This window comes from Lepeophtheirus salmonis, chromosome 10 (genome assembly GCF_016086655.4).
Source record: "Lepeophtheirus salmonis chromosome 10, UVic_Lsal_1.4, whole genome shotgun sequence".
Classification (NCBI taxonomy): domain Eukaryota; kingdom Metazoa; phylum Arthropoda; class Copepoda; order Siphonostomatoida; family Caligidae; genus Lepeophtheirus; species Lepeophtheirus salmonis.
The window spans coordinates 7148459-7174679 of record NC_052140.2 but is presented as its reverse complement, the minus strand read 5'-3'; the positions used below and the strand labels follow the sequence as shown (position 1 = coordinate 7174679).

At 33.5% G+C, this 26221-nt stretch overlaps 5 protein-coding genes across 5 annotated transcripts; 3 read left to right on the top strand and 2 right to left on the bottom strand.

The window, feature by feature from the left end:
• The first annotated feature begins 1066 nt into the window (after window positions 1-1066).
• Window positions 1067-15436, top strand: LOC139906460 (zinc finger MYM-type protein 1-like). The gene is made up of 3 exons (XM_071891354.1): window positions 1067-1786; window positions 1843-2094; window positions 15356-15436. The coding sequence occupies exons 1-3, from the start codon at window positions 1106-1108 to the stop codon at window positions 15434-15436; spliced, it is 1014 nt and encodes a 337-aa protein (XP_071747455.1). The 5' UTR covers window positions 1067-1105.
• A 792-nt stretch (window positions 15437-16228) lies between these two features.
• LOC121125362 (uncharacterized) lies at window positions 16229-17216 on the top strand. The gene is made up of 2 exons (XM_040720518.2): window positions 16229-16953; window positions 17004-17216. The coding sequence occupies exons 1-2, from the start codon at window positions 16296-16298 to the stop codon at window positions 17114-17116; spliced, it is 771 nt and encodes a 256-aa protein (XP_040576452.1). The 5' UTR covers window positions 16229-16295; the 3' UTR covers window positions 17117-17216.
• LOC121125361 (D-beta-hydroxybutyrate dehydrogenase, mitochondrial) lies at window positions 17100-26191 on the bottom strand. Its single transcript, XM_040720517.2, has 3 exons — window positions 26127-26191; window positions 17887-18477; window positions 17100-17827 (listed from the first exon to the last, which is right to left on the bottom strand). The coding sequence occupies exons 2-3, from the start codon at window positions 18442-18444 to the stop codon at window positions 17273-17275; spliced, it is 1113 nt and encodes a 370-aa protein (XP_040576451.1). The 5' UTR covers window positions 18445-18477; window positions 26127-26191; the 3' UTR covers window positions 17100-17272.
• Window positions 18641-21099, bottom strand: tos (Exonuclease tos). Its single transcript, XM_040720515.2, has one exon. The coding sequence runs from the start codon at window positions 20919-20921 to the stop codon at window positions 18837-18839; it is 2085 nt and encodes a 694-aa protein (XP_040576449.1). The 5' UTR covers window positions 20922-21099; the 3' UTR covers window positions 18641-18836.
• Window positions 24504-26106, top strand: Alg2 (alpha-1,3/1,6-mannosyltransferase Alg2). Its single transcript, XM_040720516.2, has 3 exons — window positions 24504-24845; window positions 24914-25435; window positions 25495-26106. Exons 1-3 carry the CDS (start codon window positions 24671-24673, stop codon window positions 26004-26006), a joined length of 1209 nt encoding a protein of 402 aa, XP_040576450.1. The 5' UTR covers window positions 24504-24670; the 3' UTR covers window positions 26007-26106.
• Window positions 26192-26221: the final 30 nt, after the last annotated feature.

Here is a 26221-nt window from a genome sequence, read left to right as displayed (position 1 = left end):
AATCTATTATATATATGTAACTTATGACCAACTCATAATAGTACTGAGTCATTATAATAAAATTACATATTTGTAGCACGTCCACCCAAAAGGAAGCTAGATAATTTTTCTCAAAATTGAACATGGAATACATTTTCCAACAAATTATAGTTCATTTAAATGAAAAAATGATTCTGATTAATCCTTTGGAGGCACCACAAATTGTACTTAAAGTAGCCAAAATTCAATTTCCTCACATCAAAGAGAAAGAATAACTCGGTTCTCGGCCATGTTCAGTCTCAACATGCTGAGGAAGTCGTGAAGTGGTGAGCTTATTTGAGGTATCTTTTCCAAACTGTTGGGTTCCTCGCAAAGCAAGGATTGGCTTTTAGGGGCGATTCCGAAACAAGAGAAAAGTTGACGGAATCTTATGAAAACAATCGAGCAAACTTCTTGGAGCTTTTGTCCCTGCGTTCACACGACAATCATATTCTCAAAGATAAACTGGAGGCCGAAGTCAAAAAATTTGGTTCAGCTGGGGCAGGTTTTGCCAAATGGACTTCATCTGACATCCAAAATGAGCTGATAGAGATTATAGCATCCAAAGTGACGGAAAATATAATTGAAGATGTCAAGACTTGTGCCGGCGATGATGACTACTGGTTCTCTGTGATTGTTGATGAGACATCAGATATGTCAAACACGGAGCAGTTCAGTCTGTCACTGGGATATCTGACGAGTGAAGGCATCAAGAAAGAGAGCTTCCTCAAGTTTGTAAAAGTTACCCAGACTGACGTCAAATATTTGTTTGAGAAGCTTCACGAGGCTGTCAAGGATCTCGGCCTTAACCCCGCCTGCACTGTCTCCCTGGCCCCGGACGGTGCCTCCAACATATCCGGCATCAAGAAGTGTCTTGCCGCCAGGTGGAAGGAAGCAGCCCCACTGTGTGTCTACATCCACTGCTACGCCCATGTCCTCAATCTTGTAGTCAAGGATCTTCTCTCAGATATAACCCTGTTGAGAAATACAATGGGGACAGTACAAATTTTATACAACTTCATTGAAGAGGTCAGTAATCTACAAGTCGGTGAAGATAACAAGTAAAGATGAGGAGCATGCCAAGGTGATGACCCTGAAGAACCAGTCTGCTACCTGCTGGAGTCTCTGCTACGATGCTGTACACGCTGTATCTCTAGGGATGGTCAGAATCATGAAGACCCTCATAATAATGAGAAAAGATAAAGATACATTGTCGAGTTCAACAGCAACTTCTCTGCTCAACAGCATCTTTAGTCACGAATTTGTTTTCGGCATTGAACTGTTGAAGACCCTCCTCAGACACACATCTAGCTTGTCAGATGAACTTCAAGGCAGAAAAGTTGACCTAACAAAGGCCCGGAAACACGTCAACCTAGTGATTAGGACTCTTGAAGATCTTAAGAATGAGAAAATCTTTGAATCAATCTGGAAACTTGCTGAGTTGAAGTCGTCTGAGATGAAATCAGTATTTGACCAGGAGGACTCAATTGATTTGGAATTCAAGGAGGCGAAGATTCCAAGGAGGATAAAGTGGAAAGGAACAACTGAATCCTACTTCCGTGAAACACATTTCGATGTTGCAATCAATAAGATTGTATTAGAGCTTGAGAGCAGATTTGCCACCGACGATACAAACATCACAATGGATCTCATTGCAATCGTCAATGACAGTGAAGTGGAGACCTGTGTCATTGAGCGTGTCGCCAAGCACTACAGACTTGAACTCGAGCAGCTCCAGTCAGACCATGCAATCTTCCAGCAATTCAAGGTTAATATTATAATGTTTCATTTTGCATTATATGTTTAAAATTTATGTTTCTCTAGGCAGATATTGACACAGAAGACATGGTTTCGCCACAAATTGCTGCGGAGTTAATAAGCTCGGAAGTGTTCCGCCTGATGCCGGAGCTATACAAGGTGATCGTTATCCTGGCCTCAATGCCCATCAGCAGCTGTGAGGCGGAGCGGTCATTCTCCTGTCTCAGAAGGCTCAAGAACCACATGAGGACCACCATGGACCAGGAGAGGCTCTCCTCCCTCACCTTCTTGAACATAGACTGGGTGATGGTGGACAAGGTGCTCCATGAAGACATGGACAGTTTGATTGACACCTTTGCGTCAAGAAAAAAGAGAGGAAAAACTTCTTCTTCTAATCATGATAAAAGAACACATGTATTTTTTTCTTCATTTTTTTCAAACACATCACCACGTATACATGCGAGTTAAGAACATCAAGGCTTGTGAACATAATTTATTTTCTGTCGATGTAACCGTTTCATGTTATATTATAATCTCGTTCATTATCTTCATCCGTTATTATTTTAAAAATATTTAAGGAGGTTTAAATTGTTTGACTTAATTGTATAGTTCAAAAATTTTCTCTCATTCTTGCACCGTGCATTTTATACTCCATTATACTCCTTCCTTTATGAATAGGTCGGCATTGACTTTCCGTCTAGAGTTTTTCCTTTTCATTTTATTTTTCCCAATGTTTGCCTGAAGAAAATAATGGTCAGACAGTCCATTGGACGATATTCTTGCAAGATTTAATCTATGCTGTAGCATTTGCCCTGTTTAAATATCCCGCGTTCACCACTGAAAATCAACCGTTCACCTTTGTAAAGCGGACCGAAAAATCTTCCTGACATACGGCACTGACTATAACTACTGGAAAAGAAACGCTCACACAAAGAGGCTGAATCCTTCTTTTCCCATAACTACAAACGCACGAAATGACTAGTATAATTTATGAACATTGATTGATAAATTTATCCGACTCGTAAAGATGTCTCACGATCATAAATTAATCAATTTCTTTACTTATCCTAAATTATATTTATTCTTTAACTTAATAATTTCATTTTATACCCAGACAAATTAAAACATTATTTATATTACTCTAGCAAAGAACTAGGAATTTTATGGAAATTATGAACATGAAAACAAAATTTTTGATATGGAAGAAAAAATGATAATGAGAAAGTATGAGCAAAAATAAATTTGGAAATTTAAAGAAAAATAATTTTAGAAAACAAGACCCCAAAAATAAAAGATTAATAATCCTGGGGACGCCCTTGCTACATAATATCCTCTTATTCTTAATATATTATTGATTTCTTCTCTATATTTGTGGTTTTTCTTATTATAAAAATATACCCAATAACATATATCCTCTATTTAAAGAAAATAGAAAAATCCTCATAAATGATTTAGATGCAGTAGTTTAAAGTTACAAGTAAAACCAATAACTATGTCTACAGTATTATATTCATAATCGTAGAAATATCTTCCCCTTCCTCTTTTTTTTTTCATACCTACAAGGGTTTAGTATGAAAATAAGATACTAGTCCCCCTTTATACAGTCCCAGGGTTAAGGACATTTCATTCATCATAAATTATTCAAAATAGTGTATGCCAGATCCTTGCAAAATAATTTTAAATTAAATCTTAACTTGATTTTTATCCGTTCATTTCAATACTGTAAATTTAAAAAATCGGATCTTTACAAATATTTATTTTTTAATAAATTGTTTAATTGCAAGTTTGCAAAAGTAGACCTCGGTGATAGTCTGGGCCATCAGGATGAAAACGTCCTTGATCTTCATTCCTGAGGGTGTGAAGGTCAATCAACGAGTCTATTTGGACATGTTACAGTCTCAAGTACTTTTGTGGACCCAAATACAGCACTGTAAATTGTCTTACTACTTCTAGTAGGACGGAAGACCTTCACATACTGGAAAGTCTGTGTAAGACTGGTGACAAATCACTTTTGGAGCAAGGACATTTGGTCTCCTTCTTCCCAAAATCTCAATATAATGGACTTTTCCATATTTTCAATTCTGGAGGGGGAGGTTAGTGAGACTTTCTTCCGCAGTATCGACGACTTGAAGGTTGTCATAGTTCTTGCATGGGACAACTTGTCGGAGGAGACCATCCTTACAGCGGGTAAAACAGTTCCGAAGCGTCTGAGAGCTATAGTTGCCGGGACTGATGGTAACTGGCACTTAATTTCAAGTAAATTTCACGCTAATTGCAATGTTTTAAAATGATGCTTCAAGAAAAAAAAATTATCTCTTCAAGAATAAAAAAATTATAACAGCAGCTTTTTGCAAATAAAAACATCTCTTTTTTTTAACTTAAATGAACGAATTAAACAATGATGTATAATTATGTATATATCTACTTAATATTCAAATTTTTTTATTAATATAATTTATTACAATCTTATTAAGGATAATTAATCATAGGTAACAATTACGGCTTCCAGGTGGCGGCAGAATTTTCTGCAATTGCTTTTGATGTAGATCTCTGCCAAAGCAGCTTACTGTGCATTGAATGTGCAAAAACCCCGATTCTACTGCAATTCTAGTAAAAAAATCCTTATGCCGATTCTGATGCGAATCTTGTAAAATTTCCTATGTCGACTCTTTAATATTTTAAATAATAATTAAAAAATACCTTACTAAGAACTACAATCGATAAAATAAATCGTTTTCTTTTATATAATGTAAATAAAGGAAGGCGAATCTTCTCCCTGGTGATTTTTTTTAATACGAATTTTCCCTGAGCTAATAATCCCACGACAAAATTTTCTCGGGCAAATTTTTCAAAGGCTAGCTTTCCTAGGTCTATTACTTTTCTAAGTCATGAAACATATTCGTCAAGATAAAAAAACGACCATGTAAATTTATGACTTGAGTCTTATGATTTTATAAAATATCAATACAATTATTTATGATTTTTAATGCTCGAAAACTGAAAAGAAAAAAATTGAACTTCTTTATAGAGAAGCGGGAAATTAAAAAAGAGAACATCAATTTACTATATAGTCCCAGACTAATCATACTGATAAAACAAAGAAAAAATAATAAGAAGTGGACTTTGAAAAATAATATCACCCATTTTACGGGGTTCCGTACTAAAAAAATCTCCTTACAATGAGGATTTCATAAAATTCCCCAAAACTGTGATCAGCTAGAACTCCTTTAGAAAATTTACATTTAGTTATTTATGCTTAATGGAGATCAAGTTGATTTACAAATATGCTCCGAAATACGATAACACGTATTTGTTGTGTGTGTTTTTTTACGTCATTGAGCACATACACACAGACATCATCCATAAACAGTATGAAACTTTATACGAGTCATTGTTTACTTGATGTGTTTATTTAAAGCTGTATATAGAATGGAACAATGGAGCTTGACAAAAGTAGAAATGAAATACATAAAATTGTATCACATCAAATAAAGATCAACTAAGAGAATGGATGAATTGAGAAATTTCACATCCTATTTTTTTTTTTTTTTTTAAATTATCATGCTACAAACGGAAGTAAATAGAGAAGGTTTTTCCATCAAGTCAAACCATAGCAAATATTTTTTCCACATTCATACATTCCCCCGAGTTCAACATACCAATATATAAGGTGTAGTAAATAAAATCAATTATATTGATTATTTTTTTATTAATGTTTACAAACGTAGGTTTGTTCCTGCGTTGCCTGGGATGTTTGTCTTCCACCACGCTTTTCAATAGTGACGTCATAGAAAATAGTTGTAACTAAGAGTATATATATCTGCCCCTCCTTTACTGTTACTGTAAGAGTATCAATAATATTCTCTATGACGACAAAATATTTCTGTCTTGCGTAGCAATTGGTACGATACATCAAATTGAAAATTCTATTACATGATGGTCTAACCTTGTATTTCCATTAACCTTGGGTAGGTTGAAGAATTAATTTTCTTCTCCTTAGCTGTTGTCATTATAATTTAATTCCTGAGTAGTGAACATCCTCCTTAAATAGATTCAATTATATTCAAAACCTGATTGAAAATTCTTATGTCCTCATAAAAGCGTAACCCTGATGATTTGTTGCAGAAATATACATAATTGTAAATCCTTGTTGGACTCAGAGTAGAATTGGGGATCGAAATCGGAGTAGTTCTAGCCCTGTTTATATCATTTTCTCCTTCCTCCTTTGTAACAGCTGATTGTAGCTGTTCTAATAAAACGTCATGAGGATTGAGTATGATTTTCATCATTATAAAAACCTATATAAACTTAAACGTTTACACCCACAATAGATGTAGTAACTCACTCTTAGAGAATAAAAAATATTCAAGTTGAACTGTCGTTCACTCAACCTTCATACTATTGTCAAAAATTCTTTGTCCAATTCTATCTTCTTTTATTTTTCTCTCACCCTTAAAACTCCTTTAAAAAACTGTGCAACAATTTATAACAACATGGATTATTTTACGGTCTTTATTTTTTGTTTTATATGAAGTAATAGTTTGTTAGTCAAAAATTCGACTTTAGAAAAATGCTATTTTAAGACTGCCATGGCCTTGAAGGCAAAAAAAAAAAAAGGTTCCAGAAACATCTCTTGAGCCTTAAGAACCTATATGAAAAATTCAGTAAAATCCATTCATTAATTTGGCTGTGATTCCCGTACACACACACATACATTTGTATATAATAAATACAGAGTGCAACAGGGAAATTTTTTATGGCATTTAAATTTAAATTTTTTGCGTTAATTCAGGTTTCAATTATTTTTCTTGCGTATTATTTTAGTTCGTTCAAAATCGGACGAAAAATGAGTGAACAGGAATCAAAAAGGCAAATAGTTTCGGATCTTCACGACGCAGATGTTGATCTAAAAAGAATTTCAGACATTGTCGGCGTGACAAGGAGAATGGGGAAGGAGTCAAAAGTAAGGCTTAAAGTTGGTGTGTGTCCTTTCAAACGATGCTACTAACTAAACAGTACCTCGATACACACCAGTAACTTCAAACGACCCTCGTATAATAGAAAGAAAGATTAATTCTGTGCAATTTGAAGAGACGCTATGTTGAATTCTGCACTAAGCACTTTGATATCTCTGTTGGTCTTCCAAATATTGTCGTCTCCACCCAAAATGGTGCACCTTAGTTGGTTCTATTTGTGTGTGTACGTACCCTCATCAAACGAATTACTTACATTAAAATACAAAAACAATCACCTCATCATTGACAAGGTTTTATTTCATATTTATTATGTTATCTGCTTGAGACAGCGTAACATAAGAATGTACTCTCAATTTATCTAGATGGGCAATCACAATTTAAATAGTGCCATCTACAGTTGTTACTCTTGTAGTTAATTCAGCCATATCAGTTGGGATCCATCCTTACTTAATAAGCTCTTTTGGATTAATTTTTTAGAAGAAATAGTAATGTTTAATCATAAACACAATCATCAAAATCTGAGAGGGTTGGATTTTCTATTTGGTTAATTTGACACGGAATGACCCAAGGGTGTTGTTTTCTGGTGTTGTTGATTACGTATTTATGTATTACTAAATTGAATACTGTCACCACATCTAGCGGATAATATATATACTTTATTTTGCTCATGCTCTATTAAAGTTATCAATTGTTCAAATGATATCTGTTGTTACACCCAAAACAATGAAAAACTGACTGCATTAGTACATTTATTGATTCTCTGCCTGAATAGTTTCCATTATGTTGTATTATACAATTGTAATGTAAGGTTTGTACTTTTTTAATGTTCGAGAAAAAGTGTCTGTTGGAACCCTACCCCGGTCTTTTCTACATATACGTCCATAATAATTATATTTAACGAGTATTTAATGAATTAGGTTGAGCATGAATTGTTTAGTAGGAGAAGCCTATTATTGAAAGAACAGCTGTTAAGGATTATGTAATGTGTACTAATATATGTGTAGGAGGTCATTACATAATTTCTTTGCGTCAAATAAACAGTGACTCGGAATCATTACAATTACATATACTAGTTATTTTTATCAAAGTCATGTTTTAAATCTGATTTGTACATTAATTGTTCAAGGGCTCTAAGCCCTTCATTAGGGTGTGTTAATACCGTGCGCAAAGACTTTACCGGAATTGTCGGGGAAAAAAATATATATATTTGATGATGATTCATGCGGCAATACTATGTAACCAGGATTCTCAATTATAGTTACACCAATTTTAAAAGATCAAACGTTTAATTATTGCCACGAACTGCAATGATTAAGGGTTGATTAATCAATCATTTAGTGTCAACAAGGACTTACACTAAATAACTCCTTAACGAATCCTCAGTGTTTTCTAAAATCCTAAAATTTTGCTCTGCCGTATAATTTTTTCTACCTGACGAGAAAAAGTTTTACTTCAAAACATAAAATCTTACTTTTTGGAGGGGCTACAGCCACTCCAGACGCCCTCCCCCTCGTGTGGACGCCCCTAGAAATGCCTTGAAGTCAATATGTAGCTATGAAAATCGTTTGTATTTTGGGCATATTAAAAAAACAATGAAACCTAAAATCAACATGGTAACCCTGACAATTATGAATTATGATTTGGAGGAAAGTAGCTTAGCTTTCATGAAGTTTCATTTGATCAGCTGCAATCAATTGTGAAAAGGAAGGAGGGGAAGAAGGAAAGAAACAATGACATTGGACAAAATTACACCGATGTCGATTCTCAATTCTACTCCGAGTCCAACAGGAACTTACAATTATAACTCCGTAACAAATCCTCTAGGTTACTCTCTGTCTTTTATGAACACACACTATCTGGTTTTGAATATAATGGAATGTAGTTGGAAATGAAGTGCTCTACTTAGGAATGAAATGATATTGACAACAGCTAAGGAAAGGAACCTTCATTCTTCAGATTACCAATCCCAAAAAAACAGGGAGCTAAAAATTACAAAAGTGAGTAACGTCCATAACTTTGCAACAAATCTCTTCCACGCACTAGTGATTTCTTTATACTTATATTTTCTCTCTTCAAGAACAAAATAATAATGGTATCAGCTTTGGGAAAGAAAGAACCGCCCATAATCTTGTAATAGATTCAAAAAATAGCAAATTTGAACACAAAAAAAGTTACCATATTTAACTACATCCTCAAAAATAAAGAAAACATTTAACTGGGTTATTTCAATTTTAAAGTGAGAGTTTGACCCTTAGCTTTAAATTAGTTGCGCAACATTTAATTCCAAACAAGTATTTACGATGGAAGAAACCAGGAAGAACACCATCATCAAATTGGTTTGATCGGGACACAGTCCAGTGTACTTTAAGAAGATGCTCGGGTTTCCAAAGAGCCCAGTCTACGACGTCTACAACCACTGGAAGAAGGAGGGGGAATATAAGAGAAAAACTTACAAGTCTCAGAGTGATTAAAAACTCACTTCCAAAATTCCTCGTAGACCTGAAGTGATCTTCTGGTACTCCAATTAATGCTCTTGCCAAAAACCGCCAAGCTAACTATGCAATAGTCTCATGGTACATAAACACTTACCTCAGAATCAAACCATACTCCCAAAACCATACATCCAAAATCCATATTCTTACAGAGAAAATGAAGACCACCTGGTCTTCCCACGGAAGAAAATTCATCAGCGATTTGAAGTACCATTGTTACTAAATAACGTTTTATTCGAATGAGAAACAATGGACTGTCGACAGATCCCTCAGCATCCAAAACGACAGATGGGTAGCCACAAAGAGAGTTAATGTTCCCCACGTCCTTAAAACCAAGTTTTTGTCCAGGATTATGACCCTTGCAGTTATTAGGGTAATGACAATGTCATACCCTCCATCTTCTTTGAACCAAAAGAGAGGATGGGTGTCAACAGGTATAATGAACTCCTGTCGGATCAAGTGATCCTTTGGATGAAAGCTGAGGGCAATGGCGTCAATTTCCTCTTTCACCAAGACTCGGCCTTCTCTCACAAAGCCCACAAGACGCAAACACTTATTTAAAAAAGAGAAGGTGCAATTTTGGGACCCCTATACCTGGCCCTCTAACTCCCCACATATGTATGCCATGGATTACTTCTTTTAGCAGAAGTTAGTTAGTTTCTACCGATTTACACAACAGAAATGACTCCTTGTAGCCCTCCATCATCAAGTAGTATGACAAAGTATCCCCGCAGACGTGGTCAATGCCTGCAAATTTGGTATCAAGAGAAAGATGGTTGAAGATGGCGGACACATTGAATGAATCATTTCTTTTATATTGTTAGAACTTGTTAATAAAATTTCAAACCTCTATTTGTTCCGTTATTGATCAGGATACAGTTAAGGTGGTCTGGATTTACTTGAACGACCCTTTATATTAATAAATTATGAATAACTAAGTAGATTGATATTTTCTATGAAACGTTTCACAGCACATAATTTAACAATCACTGGACTATGGAATGGTTGTGTATAAAATAGGAATTATAGATTAAGTAAGAGTGAAATTGTCTAACTGATTTTTAATTTTTACTAGAGTAGGTTTGGCCGGCGTTACCGGGGAAATTAAGAAATTCAAATTGATTAGAAACTCTTCTGTTTCAAATAAAACCAAAAATAAAGATTTTACGATTTAGAGAAGAAAAAAAGAAGAGAAAAGCACCGACCGTTAATTTTTTTTGTCGCCCGGTTCGCTTCTAAAGTTTTGGCCTCGACGCCATCCACCTTATTTTTAAATAGCTGTACTTTGAATGTTTTTGAATATATCAATCTACTTTAAAACAATTTAATAGCTAATTTTTTTATCCTTTTGTTGTATTTTATTAAAACATCCACAAAATCAGTTTTTTCCCATAATGTCACGAGATCAATATTTTGACGTTTTTTGGAGCAGTCATAAATCAGATGAAATTCTATACCCAAAACACAAGCACTGTTTTATTTTAGCTCAAGGAGACTAGATTATTCAAATCAAGCAGTAATTTTCAATCCCAAAATGCTACAACATCTAGTACATCTAGTCTTTAAAATCAATTTTTTTGGCATTCTGAGATCTTTTCTTGGATCACTATGTGTCTTTTAGATAGAAGACTTACAAATAGGAAATTCATGAATATTCAACCCCAATGAATCAGTAGTTGCTTCAAGAATAACGACTATATCTCTCACTAGATAATTGACAATTATCTAATACAGCTACTAAGTTTGGAGTAATAAAATCTTTCTCAATCATTCCATTTGAACTTGTTTATATGTAAATCAGATCCAAGACTGTTTAATCTTAGACTGTCTGCAATTGTCTTTGAAGTTAAAATCAAACAGTGTAAAAACATTTCTCTAATGTAAAATACTTTATCTTAAATTAGACAGACTTAAAATTATAATCTTACTAACACAAAAATATCCAATCTATTTTGTCGTCAGCTGTCGATTCCCTCGTCTCGTTTGATACGTCATTTAGAAAAAAAATGGGTAGTATGCATTTTGAAAATCACTATTTATTTCATAACTGATATTCTTTTTATTTATGATAAATTTTGGAAAAAAGTAATTAGTTATACTTTGTCAGTCCTAAATCCAACAACAACTGGAATGACTTAAACCAAGATACATTTTTACTAACACCTTATCTTACTAGCTTCTTGTATTCGTTCTTTGATACGTTCCATAACTTATTCTTTTTGATAAATTAAAAAAGTAATTAGTTATACTAAAGCTTGGTTTGAAGCTTTTTAGAGACTAGGGTTGCCAATTCTCTGAAAATAAATAAGGGACACCTCATTAGCAGGGTCGGGGCAGGTGTTTTTTTTTTTTCAAAACACGGGACGATTCCGTTTTCCAAGGGAGAGCTGGCAATTAATTTTGTCCGGTTTCCCCATTTTTTAACTATTTGAGCCTGAATTGCATTAGATACATATTTTTGAGTGACATGAGCCCATGGAAAACAAATTATTGACCAGCAATTCACTTTGATAATAAACGAAATCAAGTGAATAAAATAATCATCTTTCTTAAACAGAAACCTGTCTTCTAACATAATCCTATGTACATTAATATAAAACAATAGATAGAAAGTATAATATCCATCCTGAAATAGAACATCTGTAGAAAAATTGTTAGCATATTTGTGTCTCAAATTCCCCGTTTCACCTCAATACAAGACGGTCGCCCTTATTTTCTAAGTACAGAAGGATTCCTTTTTTCAAGGGACAGTCGGTAACTCTAGCTAGGACTCAAGGACCGAATAATAGGTCCTTGGACCGACTCAAAGGGGGGGGGAGATGGTGGAGACTGATTGTGAAATTAATCCTAGAACCAATCCAATAGATAAAAATGTGGGATTTTTTTCTATTTAGATTTTGTTGTTTAGTAGATAATTATTATTAACAGTTTATCAAAGGTAATTTGAATCCAAGCAATCAACTGACTGGAGCAAAAGATGCAAATTATAGTCTGTTCGAAAGGAACACTAGCCAACAAAATTTCAACTTTTTTTTGCACTAGTGTTGAAATTAGTGATGGCACGATTATAAAAAAATCCCGATACCAATTCTAATTAAAATTCTTTAATATTAAAACAATAGTTGAGAAATACAAATTCGCTATAAATTTCTAAGAATAACAATTGATAAAATAAATCACTTTCCTTTATTTAATGTAAATAATAATTACCAAAGAAAGGCGATATTGCTAAATATAGCTACCCTTGATATTTACACTATATAAAGGAAGGCGATTACTCTGTCGGTTGGGCTTTTTCCAAGGGTAATTTTCCCGGGTGAGTAATCCCCCGGCAAACTAAACAAATTTTGCAAAGGTGGGATTTCCTAGATCCCTTTACAAAACTTATTCCCCTTAAATAACAATATTTGCAGCTACTGCATGTGTTCACGTTCAGTATGTGTTCTATTTCTTTCTTTTCAGTTTTCGAGCATTTTTTATTAAAAAATATTTTATTAAAATACTAGCACGGAGACGCTATCTAAGAGATAGCGAATTAAAAATTAAAAAGATTTTATTTATGTTAAAATTATAAACTAAAACGATTTACAAGAAACTATAATTATATAATAGGTAAATTTCTTTTGTAAAACCTCTTTCTATGCAACATCTTTTGTTTTTTTTGCCCATTTGATGTAACTATAATATAACCTTCACCCCCTTTTGACATTCTTGAAAATGCAATATATAATTGACCATGTGAAAATGCAGATTTTAATAAATATAAAGCAATTTTTCAAATGTTTGAGCCTGTGATTTACTTATGGTCATTGTAATTGCTAACTTGCCATGTTCCTTGTTTAACCATAATGAAGATTGAAGATACATACTAAGATTAACTCAATCATCTTCTTTTAATTCGTATTTAATATGCTGTCTCCCTTTTTCTGTTATCACAATAATTCGTTTTTTCAGATTCTTCATTATTTTGGTGCATTTTCGAACAATGCCATACTTTAAAAAAACAGTGATATAGAGGGAATCGATCTTGTTTTATGAAAAAAAAAACAACTTATAAAGAAAAATCAAACTTTTCATCCAAAACCCGGAAATCTGGTCTGATCATCATTAAAAATAGCTTCACGTACGTAACTCATAATTTTGAATAACGTTTATTTTATGTCTGAACTCTGAATCGGTCTCCGTTTTTAAAATAAATACGTTTATATCATTTTTTTTTTTCTAAGCGGGACATACATCAGACACAAATACATAAATTATTATGTGTACGATGTAGGATTCATAAAATTATAAGACTCAAGTAACAAATTTGCATGGTTATTTTTTTTATATCTTGACGGATATATATATATTTTTTTTTTTTTCATAACTTAGAAAAGTAATACCATCCATAAATGATAATACATAAGAATCGGATTCATTTATTTCATATAGCTATGAATTTTTGAAATTTTTTTCCAAAAATTTAATATTTTGAGAATAGGTATGGGTTTTTGAAATTTTTTCCAAAAATTTAAATTTTTTGATTTTTTTTTGAAAACCAAGCACCCCCTCCAAAAAAAATATATATATATATGTTACGGGCCATGTGGAAAATCGGGCATTTTGCAAAATACCCGACCAATCTATAAAATTTCCAATAGAGTGGTCAATTGTAATTTTAACTTGATTTACATTGTCACGTCAAATTATTCTGAGTAATTTGATTATTAAACAATTCATTCCAAGCAATTTGATCATTAAGGATTTGATTAGGATACAATTTCATTCCAAGCAATTTGATAATTGCAACATTGCTGCTCGCCGAATTTTTAGGTGTGGCTCACTACTCATTCTCTTTTCAAGTAGTATTTGTCAGCAAAATTATCGCAATATCATCAAAAATTAAATTTGGCCTGTATTTATATTTGGTCTGAAATTGAAATAAATGTGTATTTAATAGTTGTTTTTTTTATATTGCCACAGCTATCCTGAGTATAAAGGACCTTTCTAATATCCTAAAATACGCCCAGGCCCACGGGTTGTGCAAGTGAACCCCTGGTTCAAAAGGTGTATTATTACCCACTGCTTCCCTGATCATCAATGCCCCCTTTTAATGTCACTATAATACACCCCAGCCCATGGGTTGTGCAAGCGAACCTCCAGTCGAAAAGGTGGGTCACCGCTTCATTGAACATCAAAAATTTCGTTATTCCCACATCTCATGGCATTGAACTTTTTTTGGTATTATACTTAGTGGACTCAGTAAATATATATGTAACTTTGGTGGTGGTTTATGAACGTCATGTGGCTCCTCTGCAACCAGAGGGTTCAGGTGTTTTTAATACTCAATTGTAAGCCAAAAAGGTGATCAATTTGAAAGAACATGATAAAATGTGAGTATATCAAGATAACTACACCAACAAATAAAGATCTAATAAAAATTTACATTGGAATTGTTCATCCTATTTGATAATATTCGAACTACACGGTTGTATATTCCATACAAATTTTATTAGTTTAAAATAGACATAAACAAAACTTATTTAATATACTGGTCAATATCAAATGTAATCATTTCAAAAAAATCATCTTTTTGAACATACCGAATATTACCTAAATATTTTTACTTGATATATCCTAAACATGAACAGATTTACCAAATAAACTACTTTTGCAGCATATTGTTCTATATTATGGCATTTGCTATTACAGAGGTGTCCCTTTTTTTTCTTTTTTTTTTTTGCAGATGGGCTTATTTTTTCGGAGTCTGTGCTATTGCACCCCTCAAAGCCTTGTTCATTTCTATGCGACAGAATTGATGTGGTCAGTCACAATGTAACTTCCTTTTCTCTAGGAACTTCATCAACACGGAGGAATGACTCCTTGTAAGGCTGAAACTGCTTTCTTACATTGAGGTGTTTTAATACACGAGTTTTTGTCCCTAATCTATATATCCTTTCTCTTCTACATGGATCACAACAGCCAAGACGTAGTAGTGAGCATTTGTTTTTCAACGGTCGAATCATGGAACTTGAACTTTGACGCACTGTCCTACCTCAGTCTCCTTAAATTACCTTGAGGAGAATTGTATCATCCTCTTTACCTGTTCTTAATCTTGCTTGTGATTAGCTCATCTCTGTTGCTCTTGGCGGTCCTGAGCAGATTGGCAATGTGAGCACTTTAGATATATCCAATCATACTATAGTTTGATTGTCTGAATACGATATAAATTTCAATAAATATGTTTTAGATCAGGGATGTCTAGCCTTTTAATATAATGGGCCACATTGCCACTTAAAATATTTTAATGGTCTACAGTACTTATTAAGTTACATTTCTTGAAAAATGGTTATATAAAACAAAACTATTAAAAAAAAATTTATATCAATTCTAGACCAAATATAAATAAAGGCCAAATTTAATTTTTCAAGGTCAAACTGCAAAAAAAGCTAAACTACTACCCTGAATTAAAGTCTCAGAGAATACAAAATACCGTCAAATTTTTTTCGGGTTAGAAATCCCTGCACTAGATTATCAAATTACTCACAATCATTTTACATGACAATGTAAATCAAGTTAAAATTACAATTGACCACTCTATTGGAAATTTATAGATAGTAACATATATATATAATCATGGATAATCCAGACGACGTCTCTAGTATAAGTTATACTAGAGACATCCGTATAAGAACATGAATTAAAAAATCTTAAGTATTGATCTTTAAATGGATACGGAGCTTTTCGAAATCACATAACCTATTAATTTGAAAATACCCGAAGCGAAATTTTTATGGAAATTTTCCAACTCAAGTCCTAAATAAGGACTGAGACAACACTAATTTTGACTACCTACATTGTCATGGTTGAATTTTAATATTAAATATTGTCTTCAAAACTATTTACAAACTCGTGTTGTTTTTATTGGTCAAATCCTTCTAAAAAATGAACGAGAAATTCTATTTTCCACATCAAAATATCATATTTAAATTAATTATGTTAATTGCAATTCATATTTTTTTAAGGGACAAAGTGTAAGGTCTTGTTTTTCGGATCACAAAACTAAATCATGGAGAATAATAATCGGCACCCAGCAACTTCTGAAACAATAAACAGTCATTTTAAGGATAAAAGTAATATAAATATAGATATGATAGGAGGTGAGCCACCGGAGGCTTCCCCTCAAATGATGCGCGAGAGATCCGTTCATCCAGGAAAATTTGGTTATGTTGCCAAAGAAATTGAAGCATCGCGTTTATTAAACTACGGAGCAATTAACCGTAACCTATGTTCTACCCTTATTTCATTTATATTCATTGGTTTAGGAGTCTCTGGAATCATTATTGGGAACGTGTATAAAGATAAATGTACTCTAATGTCCATAGACTACTATGCAATCCATGAGGGTCGTATGAGTAACATTCCTAGATGGTTTATAGTAGCTGGAATTGCATTTACAATCCTAGGAATTATAGGAAGTATGACAGTGGGCGCTTGCCCACTCATGATCAGAGCACGAATGCCTATTTGCGGCAATTTCGTTGCAAATCGACTCACAGGATCCTGTTTTGTTTTCTTTTTCTTCCTGTGCTTCATTGTAGTGGTCATTATAAATATAATGGGCACACTTTGGCTCTACGTTTCCTCCTTGGATCCAGTGGGATATGATACGAGATTGGACAAATGTGCTCCTTTTATTTGGTACAGTGCACACATTATTACGAAAGGTAATCATTAGTTAAAATTAAGACTGTACATTACACGTATTAATTTACAGGATTTTGGATTATATCTGCTATAGGAGCAATAAGTTTAGGAGCCAAATTCTATGCCTTTACAAAAGGAGATGATATAATTACTTCAAGACGATATATTCAAAGTTTTAAATAATGTATTTTGTAGTACGTAATAGTTCTAGTAGAGTTACATTCTAATAATGTAACGTGCCGAATTTTGAAGACTATATTTCATTGGTTTGATTTAGCTAAAATAGTATAGCTCTAACAAGTTTTTTTTTATATCTAAAAAGACAAATCATATTTTGTACTAATATTCGGGAAGATGAAGTATAGCAGTTCTTATTTGATCCGCTAATCCAGAAGGTAAGAGCCTAATTAAAAAAAAGAATGATCGTGTTGCGAAAGGCGAACTGATATACTCATTTTTTGGATTAGAGGAGTTCAATATTCTATCAAATGTTTTATAAAGATCGGGCATGTTCAGAATCTGAATGGATTGTTTAGGAAATAATGTTTTAAATTTATTGCGGCAAAGATTAAAATATTTGAGACGACGGGGATCTTCGGGTGGATGCATTCCTGAATAATGTTTATCCTGGTCACAACATATGCGAGTTTGAGAAGGGGAGTCTCCTGGGTTAAAATTAATGACGGATACACCATATTTAGCTACTTCTAATCGCATTCCAGCAGAAAGAGCACGAAGAGCAGCCTTTGACGAAGTGTAGACGCTTAGACAAGGGAAAGGACAATCTGTACAATAACTAATGATGTTAACTATCTTGGGCTTGGCACGATTAGTGGCTCTGATGAGAAGGGGTAAAAATTGAGTTGATACGTTCCAGGGCCCAATTGTATTAACCTATAATTATAATGTTATATTATGTCTTTGAACAAAGTATGTTTTGCAAAAGTACCTACCTGGTATTGCTGATTTACTTGATCATAGTTTTGCCATTCTGCTTCTGCAAATATTAGAAACCCGGCATTATTCACGACTGCCAATAAGTACTTTGATTCTTGAGCCAACTCTTTTTCAATTTTGTCCTTAGCATTTCGAATGGACAAGGGATTTGTCACATTACAATGTACTATTCTTAACCTTTTATTTTTTATCAGATCCTCATGAGATTTCAAAGTGTCTATCCCTTCGAAACTTCCTTCAAAAGATCCATAACAACCAGCATATACTGTTAACCCTGATCTTGCAGCATGCACTGCGAAGGAATAGCCAAATCCAGAATCACAGCCGGTAATAAAGATGGCGAATTCACTTTTAACAAGAGGAGGTTGGCGTTTTAGGTATTTATATACCATATAGGCTAAAACACCACATCCAAGTCCCCCTCCTATCCCGTAAAAGCGAGAGATGGACATATTTTTCGCTTCTTGTAGAAACAAACTGAGTGGTACGATTTTAAATGTCTTCGGAGCAAGAGAAGAAGGAAGAGATACAAAAGCTGAAGTGTTTTGTAGCATACATAAAAACTGGTTCCTCCTCAGCACCACCACCTAAAAATAATCACAGAAGAGTAATCTCTAGTAATGAGTTTCTTGAAGTTGATACTACATACAATATAAAAACGTTCAAGGTTAATTGTATTTATGATAACCTTGAAAATGTTGACAAATCATAATTAATCCTTGTCATGGGGTTGATATAAAAATAACATTATTATGAATCTTACAAGACTTTATTAAAAAGAAACAATAAAATTAAGTATTAAAAAAAAAATTCATTAAGTGAGGGAACAAATATAGAGTTAAATATTGTATATTATGAATCTAAAAAAAATAAAGTTTAAGAAAACATCTGAATGAATAAGACATGAGGTAAATGCAAAGGGCAGTAAAATATCCACAAATATTAATTATTTTTTACTCCAGAATTCTAAAATACTTTTTTGTTGGGAAGGAGATTTTTTGGATTTCATGAGACCTGAGGGCTTAGAACCCACTTTTTTAAAATAAGAAGATGAAGCTGAAGTCCCACTAGAAAGAGATTTTAACTTTTTAGTTGCTTTTAAATGGGTAGGAGTGTCTGATATTTTGGGTGATTCCAAAGTCTCATCGAATTCAACTTCAGCATCCTGATTTAAGTCAGTCAAGAGTTTGTCTCCATTTTCTATCACTAAAAATGGCGAAGATGATTCAGTTTTTGTCTCCTCCGAGCAGCCTTCATTGCTGGGAAAACACTTCAACTTAGAGTCTACAAGAGTTGTAGGTGCATTGTCATCATCATTGAACAAACGTTTAGGAACACAATCTTTTTCATTAATACTTAATAGGGAACCATATTTCTTGTCGGGAGTACATTCCACTTTTACAGCTTTAGGAGATACGATATTTAATAATGGAGAACTTGGTGACGACTTTGACGTCGTCAATTTCACAAAAGGATTTCTTTTCTTGTCAGATGAGCTATCTTGATTCACCTTTGGGGATTCTACTTTGATAGCAAGAGATTTTCTCTCTTCTGTCGTATATATGAACTTGTCTTCATGAGTAACAACACTGTTAATGGAATCAAGCCATTGCCCTCCATCTTTTCGGCCTTTTTCGTATTTACGGTCCTTACAACGATCTTTTGTGTCTATAGCAAAGTATTTGCTTACAATGAAAGACTCATTTCTACGACTAGTACTCGTGGGAGATATTATAGGTGAGGTTTGTATAATTTTAGTGTACGATTCTTTCAATTCAGAATCATTCTTCTCCAGGGGTTCCATTTTTTCTCGTTTAATAAGAGAAGAAGGAGATTCTCCCGAAATTATTTTTCGTTTTTTACTTTGAGCCCCTGCAAATGCGGTAGACATAAGTAATTGAGATCCATTTTTTGGAGGCAAATTTTCGTCTAATTTAATACCCGAGCGCATTGGTTGGTTTGACCAAATACTTTTGTACATGGAGTGAACTTTAATTGGATTTGTTGGGTCATATTTATCTATAAGTTTAAGGGAATGGAGATTGACATTTCCAACGGCCATTTGATAGGCTAACTCGGCATCCAAGAACTGTCCTGCAAAGGGTCTTTCTATGGAAGGATCTGGTGGACTTGATAGATGTCGAAGCTCTTTTTTGATAGGATCATATACAAGTTGATACAAAAAAGTTTCATTCGCCCTCATAAAGCCTGCAATGTAGTCAGTAGTAACCTCTAACTGTGGCATACGTAAGTATGAAGGTATTTTAGGAAGGACAGATGCTATATCTGGATTGTTGACAGACTTCCAAAAACGTAAAGATTTTGCTAATCCAATGCCATGCAATGATGGGAGATAATCACAGCCCGACATGATGGAAATATATCGAAATTTTTCAAAGGAAATATTTGTAGCTCCGCCAAAACATTTAGAGAGGAACTGCTTCTCGTAAAGCTTTCCAAAGCCGTTCATGTCCAACTTGAAGAAAATTTTTTCACATCCAAAAACCACAAGATCAGAGTCCTCTGAGACGACAAAGTCTGCAACACCTATTTCAACTAGATAAGCCATTTGAGCATCTGCCTCATAGGGAGCTACGAGAACATCCACACCTTGTCGCCGAGCTTCACGAATGGCAGCGTGTGCCATTTCTGGAGTAATGTCAATCGCTTTACGGAAACAGTCAATAGCTTCCTTGTTCCTTCCGTCTCGTAAATATTCCGAGCCGAGTCTCTTATTCAACTCACGTCTTTCTCGCCGTTTAGACTCTGTCAAGGATTTAGATGGAAGATTTCGGCCGTCAAAGACAAGAATGGGTCGAATATTCGCAGACAAAAAGATTTGAACAAACTTCATGACATAACGAATATATCCATCCGTTTCCTCTCCCTTGATGAGGCGGTCCGCACATCCAAAAGTACCGCGATGAAGCCATCCGTACACATCAATCACTGCTGTTTTCCCGGAGAACTCACGAATGTTGGCGTCACGCGTTGCGTTCTTGAGGAAAGGTATCAGACCCGTAATACCCATTCTTCTTGTCTTACCCTTGTTTGGATGAGGATCTCTTTCTATTAATTAATTAGTAGTAGTTCATTGATATTATATAGTTTGTGAGATCAACAATCTCCATTCCCGCCTTTTTCAACAATATTTTATTTACTCATTCATTGAATTTTTCCTGTATACAATATTCAGCTGCCAATGAAAAATGAGCAGGGGAGTCAGGAAGGAAAAAAAGTAGGTAGGATCGGATAAGTTGTCGTACTAAATAATATTTTAAGTAAAAATTAATAATATCAATCAGACTAATCATAAGAGGTCCCGAGAAGTGGCGCCGGAGCCATATAGGCTTGGTCAAAATTGGTAAAAAAAAAAAAAACGGCCCAGCCCTCCTAAAAAATAATCGCCTGATGAGGTCATCATTATATAATTAACCACCCACTAACTTGAAAATAGGTTCTGGCGCCGGTGGCCCCGAACCGGATACATTTTTAGATGGGGGAGTGGTATAGATAAATGTCTGGGTCCCGGAGCACACTTTTTAAAGTAAATCAAATTTCTTTTACAAAACTTAAAAAAAAACTCATTTCGTTTAAAATAAAGAGAGATTCATATATCATATATTTTTTAAATCCCATGATAACTTTTTTCCTAAACTGCTAAAAAAGGCCCTCACAACGGCATATTCTTCTAAAATCAACACTTCTCCGAGCTATCCATCCTTTATTAACCTGTTCATCACTGCCAAGTTTTTCAATCGTGGTTGTCACAACAGTGGTTCCCTAACAGGGTTCGTTGTAGCCCTTGTGTTCTTCGATGCATTGTTAAGATCTCTGCGAGGTTTACATAAATAATATAGGTCAAAAGATATCCATTTTTTGTGTTATGCACGAAAAAGTATTTTTAAAGACTTTATTTCTTTAATTAAATTTTTCTAGATTATTATTCCATTAGAAATTAATACTACCTAGATGAATTTGATAGGGAGGACATATAATGCTTACATGGAAACATGAAACCTTTGAAATGTTCCACCGATTTCTTAGTAAAGCCTCCATTTACTAAAATACACCCATTAGACTCCACATTATCTTAGAATATTTAATTAGTAGGAATATATTAATATTCAATTTACCCACTTTATTAAAAAACGATAGGACTCATATTAGTTAAAATTGTTAAATTATTCATCATATATCGGTCGATCTAATCACATTTTAAAAGTTAATAAATGACTATCAATGCTTCAAAGTAACCAAAAATATTCTAGATTAAAAAAAAAAAAATACAGATTAGAATTTAAACTTGGAAAGATTAATTAGAAGACGCCCGTAATATCATAAATTACAAGACAGATTACTTTTCCTTGGTTGTCAATCAATATTATAGAAGGGGATTGAATAAGCAATCGATCACAATTTCAACTTGAGTATATTGACTCAAGTACACAATTTCTCTGTAAAAATGATTAAACTCCTTGTATTTATTCATTTGCCTTTGTATTTTCATAGAAACTATAACAATGACGTCTTTTTAAGTCTTAAGTCAATTATTTAAAAACATTTTTTAAATAATATTTCTGCTTCAAAAGTTATGAACAGATTTTATTCCTTAAAATGTATATCTTAAAGTCCATTAAGTTTGAATAACGGAATTGTCTATCCTTAAATTTCTCATATATGAATAATAATAGGTTAAATTAAGTAACTAAGTAACAGAAATTCAAATATATATTCTTTTTTTTTTTCATAAGACAAATGTATTTGTGGAGAAGTATATGTTTACTCAGTTTCTAGAAATACAATTCATAACTTTTCATAAGTACAATAGATAGAAGTCATCAAATAAATCATTGACTGTAGACATTATAGAACAACATATTGTTATGTTCGAAAAAAAAAAAAGTTAAAAATATAGAACATTTCATAGTACGTCATCACTATTTATATCGGTCATTTCGGTGACATAAATAAACCCAATTTTATAAGAATGAAAACCCTTTTTTCATAAATATTAAGGGGAATAGTGAATCGTATTAGGTTTCCAAATGGGATTAACAAAGAAAAATACTTAAACCTTAGTATCTATCAAAAATATATCCCTCTATTGCACTGGTCGGAGAATAGGGATAAATTACCCCAACTGGAGTAATTTATATAATTTTTGGGGATAATGGGAGTACTACTTCCTAATGTTAAATGAAATAAACATCATGCCACTAGTTTGGGGTAAATTAATTTTACCTCAAGTTATTTTAGGGTAAAGGTAAAAAAAGTTACCCGAACCCTACTCTATTATCCAGTTTTATTTATATTCTGATACTAAAATAGTGTGCCAGTCCTAATATATTCGGTTCAGTCCAGTCCATTCTTAAGACCGATCGTATCAGTCCTTGGGACCATCAGTACTAGAGCCGATAAAAAGAAAGAAAATTGAGTGACGTCATCAAGGACCGAACTGTACAAGTTTTAAGACTGATGTACAGGACTGAACTGGAACGTAGCGAGACTCAACTGGGCGGGACTGGAGTCTTAAGTCATAAATAAGGACTGACTCAACACTGATAAATGTATTTAAAATATGTTAATACATCCGTTATGCTATATTATTTCCATATTGTAGACAATAAAGTAACGATTACAATGAAAAGAATAAGGTATTTTTGATTTTTCAGTAATAATTATCCTACCTTTATCGTCCCTCATTCATCAAAATTGTACTAATTTAGCAATTTTTAGTGATATTCAGTACATATTAGTATAAAGTAAGTAATTTTAATGGATCCAAATAAAACGATATCACCAAATTAATAGTCAGTAATTATGATTCAAATCACCGATTTTCTAATTGAATAAGGGGTTTATTTATGAGATCTACAAATTATAACTTGTAAAGTCTGCGTGTGCAAGTTGTAACGTCTATAAACGATGTTTACTTTTTATTACGCTTTATTTAATTGCACAATTACAAACTATTAATCGATGTTATCATTTGATTTTGATCTATTAAAATTATTTATTTTTATGAATTTACGAGTAATATAACAGATTGAGTCAAGTGTTGTATTTGCGAGTATTTTGAGACTCTCAAATGCATTTTGTCAAATCAATTGTCTTTGATCATATTTGTATTTTTTTTTTTTGTAAAAAATGAAACTTAATTGTCATTTGTCGTTCCGTGGAAATTTTCCAATGTATGCCCACGTCATTACTCAATACAAACAGGAAAAATTAATTTATAATAGTAATTCATATTTCCAAAACGATTGTTTTTTTAACAACAACATATTAAAAAAAAAGAAGATGAAAATAAAAACCCATCATTATTTAAAACATTTCATGCTATATGATTACGTTTATTACATAAAACTAGGATTGATTAATCGATTCTATTTTGAATTTACTTCTATCATGATTCATGCTATATTTTGAAGAAGCTTAAATAAGGTTGAGTGATAAAAAGTGAATAAAATTAACGATAACTTAAAAAAATAGTGATGGAAATATAAACAAATCAAACTTTGTTCGTAGATTAAAATTCATCATAATTAAAGATGAATTCTAACTATGTTTTATATAGTAAGGAATCCCTATTTATCTAGATTTTTTTTTTTTTTAATTTTGAGGATTTATGAATGTAGACTAAGGAATCCTCTCCAGTCCATTCTGCGAGTCTCTTGTTTGTATTATTTTGCATGTATCGCGTGTGAGTAGTATTACGTTTTTTTTGTATGACAGCAAATACTTTGGCATAAAGTAGAATAGACTTGAGTAGTGAGAATGGTCGGACGACGTGTACTATTTGTTCATCCTGATTTGGGGATCGGAGGGGCAGAAAGACTCGTTGTTGACGCTGCCCTTGCATTAAAAACCAAAGGACATCAAGTTACCTTTCTGACAGCTCATCACGACCCTGACCACTGCTTCCCAGAGACAAGGGACGGATCTCTCTCAGGTAACTAATATTGAATTCAATAATTATTTATTCCCTTGGTTTTTAATGATTATTTCATCTTTCCATAGTCAAATGTGTTGGAGACTGGCTTCCACGGAATCTATTTGGACGATTCTTCGCTCTTTGTGCCTACCTTCGCATGTTTTTCCTCTCAATCTATGCCTTAATATTCTATCGATCCTCCATAGACGTTATATTCTTGGATCAAGTCTCAGCTCCTATCCCCATTTTTAAATCCTTCTTTCCTGTCATATTTTATTGTCATTTCCCAGATCTCTTACTAACAGACCGAAGTTCATTGTTTAAATCTCTGTATCGATATCCCATCGACTTACTTGAAACTTGGACAACAGGGAAAGCGGATCTCATTCTCGTCAATTCTCGCTTTACTAGAGAGATTTTTCACAAAACGTTTAAATCCCTTAAACATGCTCATCCAGAAGTTTTATATCCATCCCTCAATACCTCTGACTTTGATTCATTTGATGATAAAATAGAATATCAAGTCCGTGATGATGATGAATTTGTATTTCTCTCATTGAATCGATTTGAACGAAAGAAGCAAGTGGATCTTGCTATTCGAGCCTTAGGTGAGGCTTGATTCTAATCAATTAATTATAACTCTTAATATGGTTTATTTCATTTCCAGCCTTGGTCTTAAAATCTGAGGACGTGAGCTCTAAATACAAAAAGATTAAGCTAATTATAGCTGGGGGCTATGATAACCGAGTCACGGAGAATGTGGAATACGAAAGAGAGCTTAGAGACCTTGCGGAGTATGAAGGCGTCAGTGATCATGTCTCATTCCTCCGCTCCATCAGTAATGAAAAAAAGATGAGTTTGCTCAAAGTACAAGCCTCCAGCCTTATTTATACCCCTTCCTTTGAACATTTTGGCATTGTACCTATAGAGGCTATGTATTGTCAGGTCCCTGTTATTGCTGTGGATAATGGGGGGCCCAAAGAGTCTATATCCAATGAGTCGACTGGCTACTTAGTCCCAGCTACTCCCGAGTATTTTGCAGAAGCAATGAAGAAGCTTCTACTCGGTGGAAATAAGTTAAAGTCACGCCTGGGAGCAGAGGGACGAAAAAGAGTGGAAGAGCACTTTTCATTCTCAAATTTTACGAATAAATTAGATTTTTTTGTGTCCAAAGTTTAAAAATATTTGTTAAAAAAAAAGTTTTTACTCTGTTAATGTTTTAAAGATAATTTTTTATATTAGTACCACAACTATGAATTACTACTTTCCTTTAATGAGAGTTGTATAAGCTTTGCTTACTTTTTTGGTTCCTTGAGTGGCAATACTACTGAGGAAGAGATGTATACAAAATGACAAATGAAGTGAAAGCTGATTGTATTTGCAAAAAAAAAAAA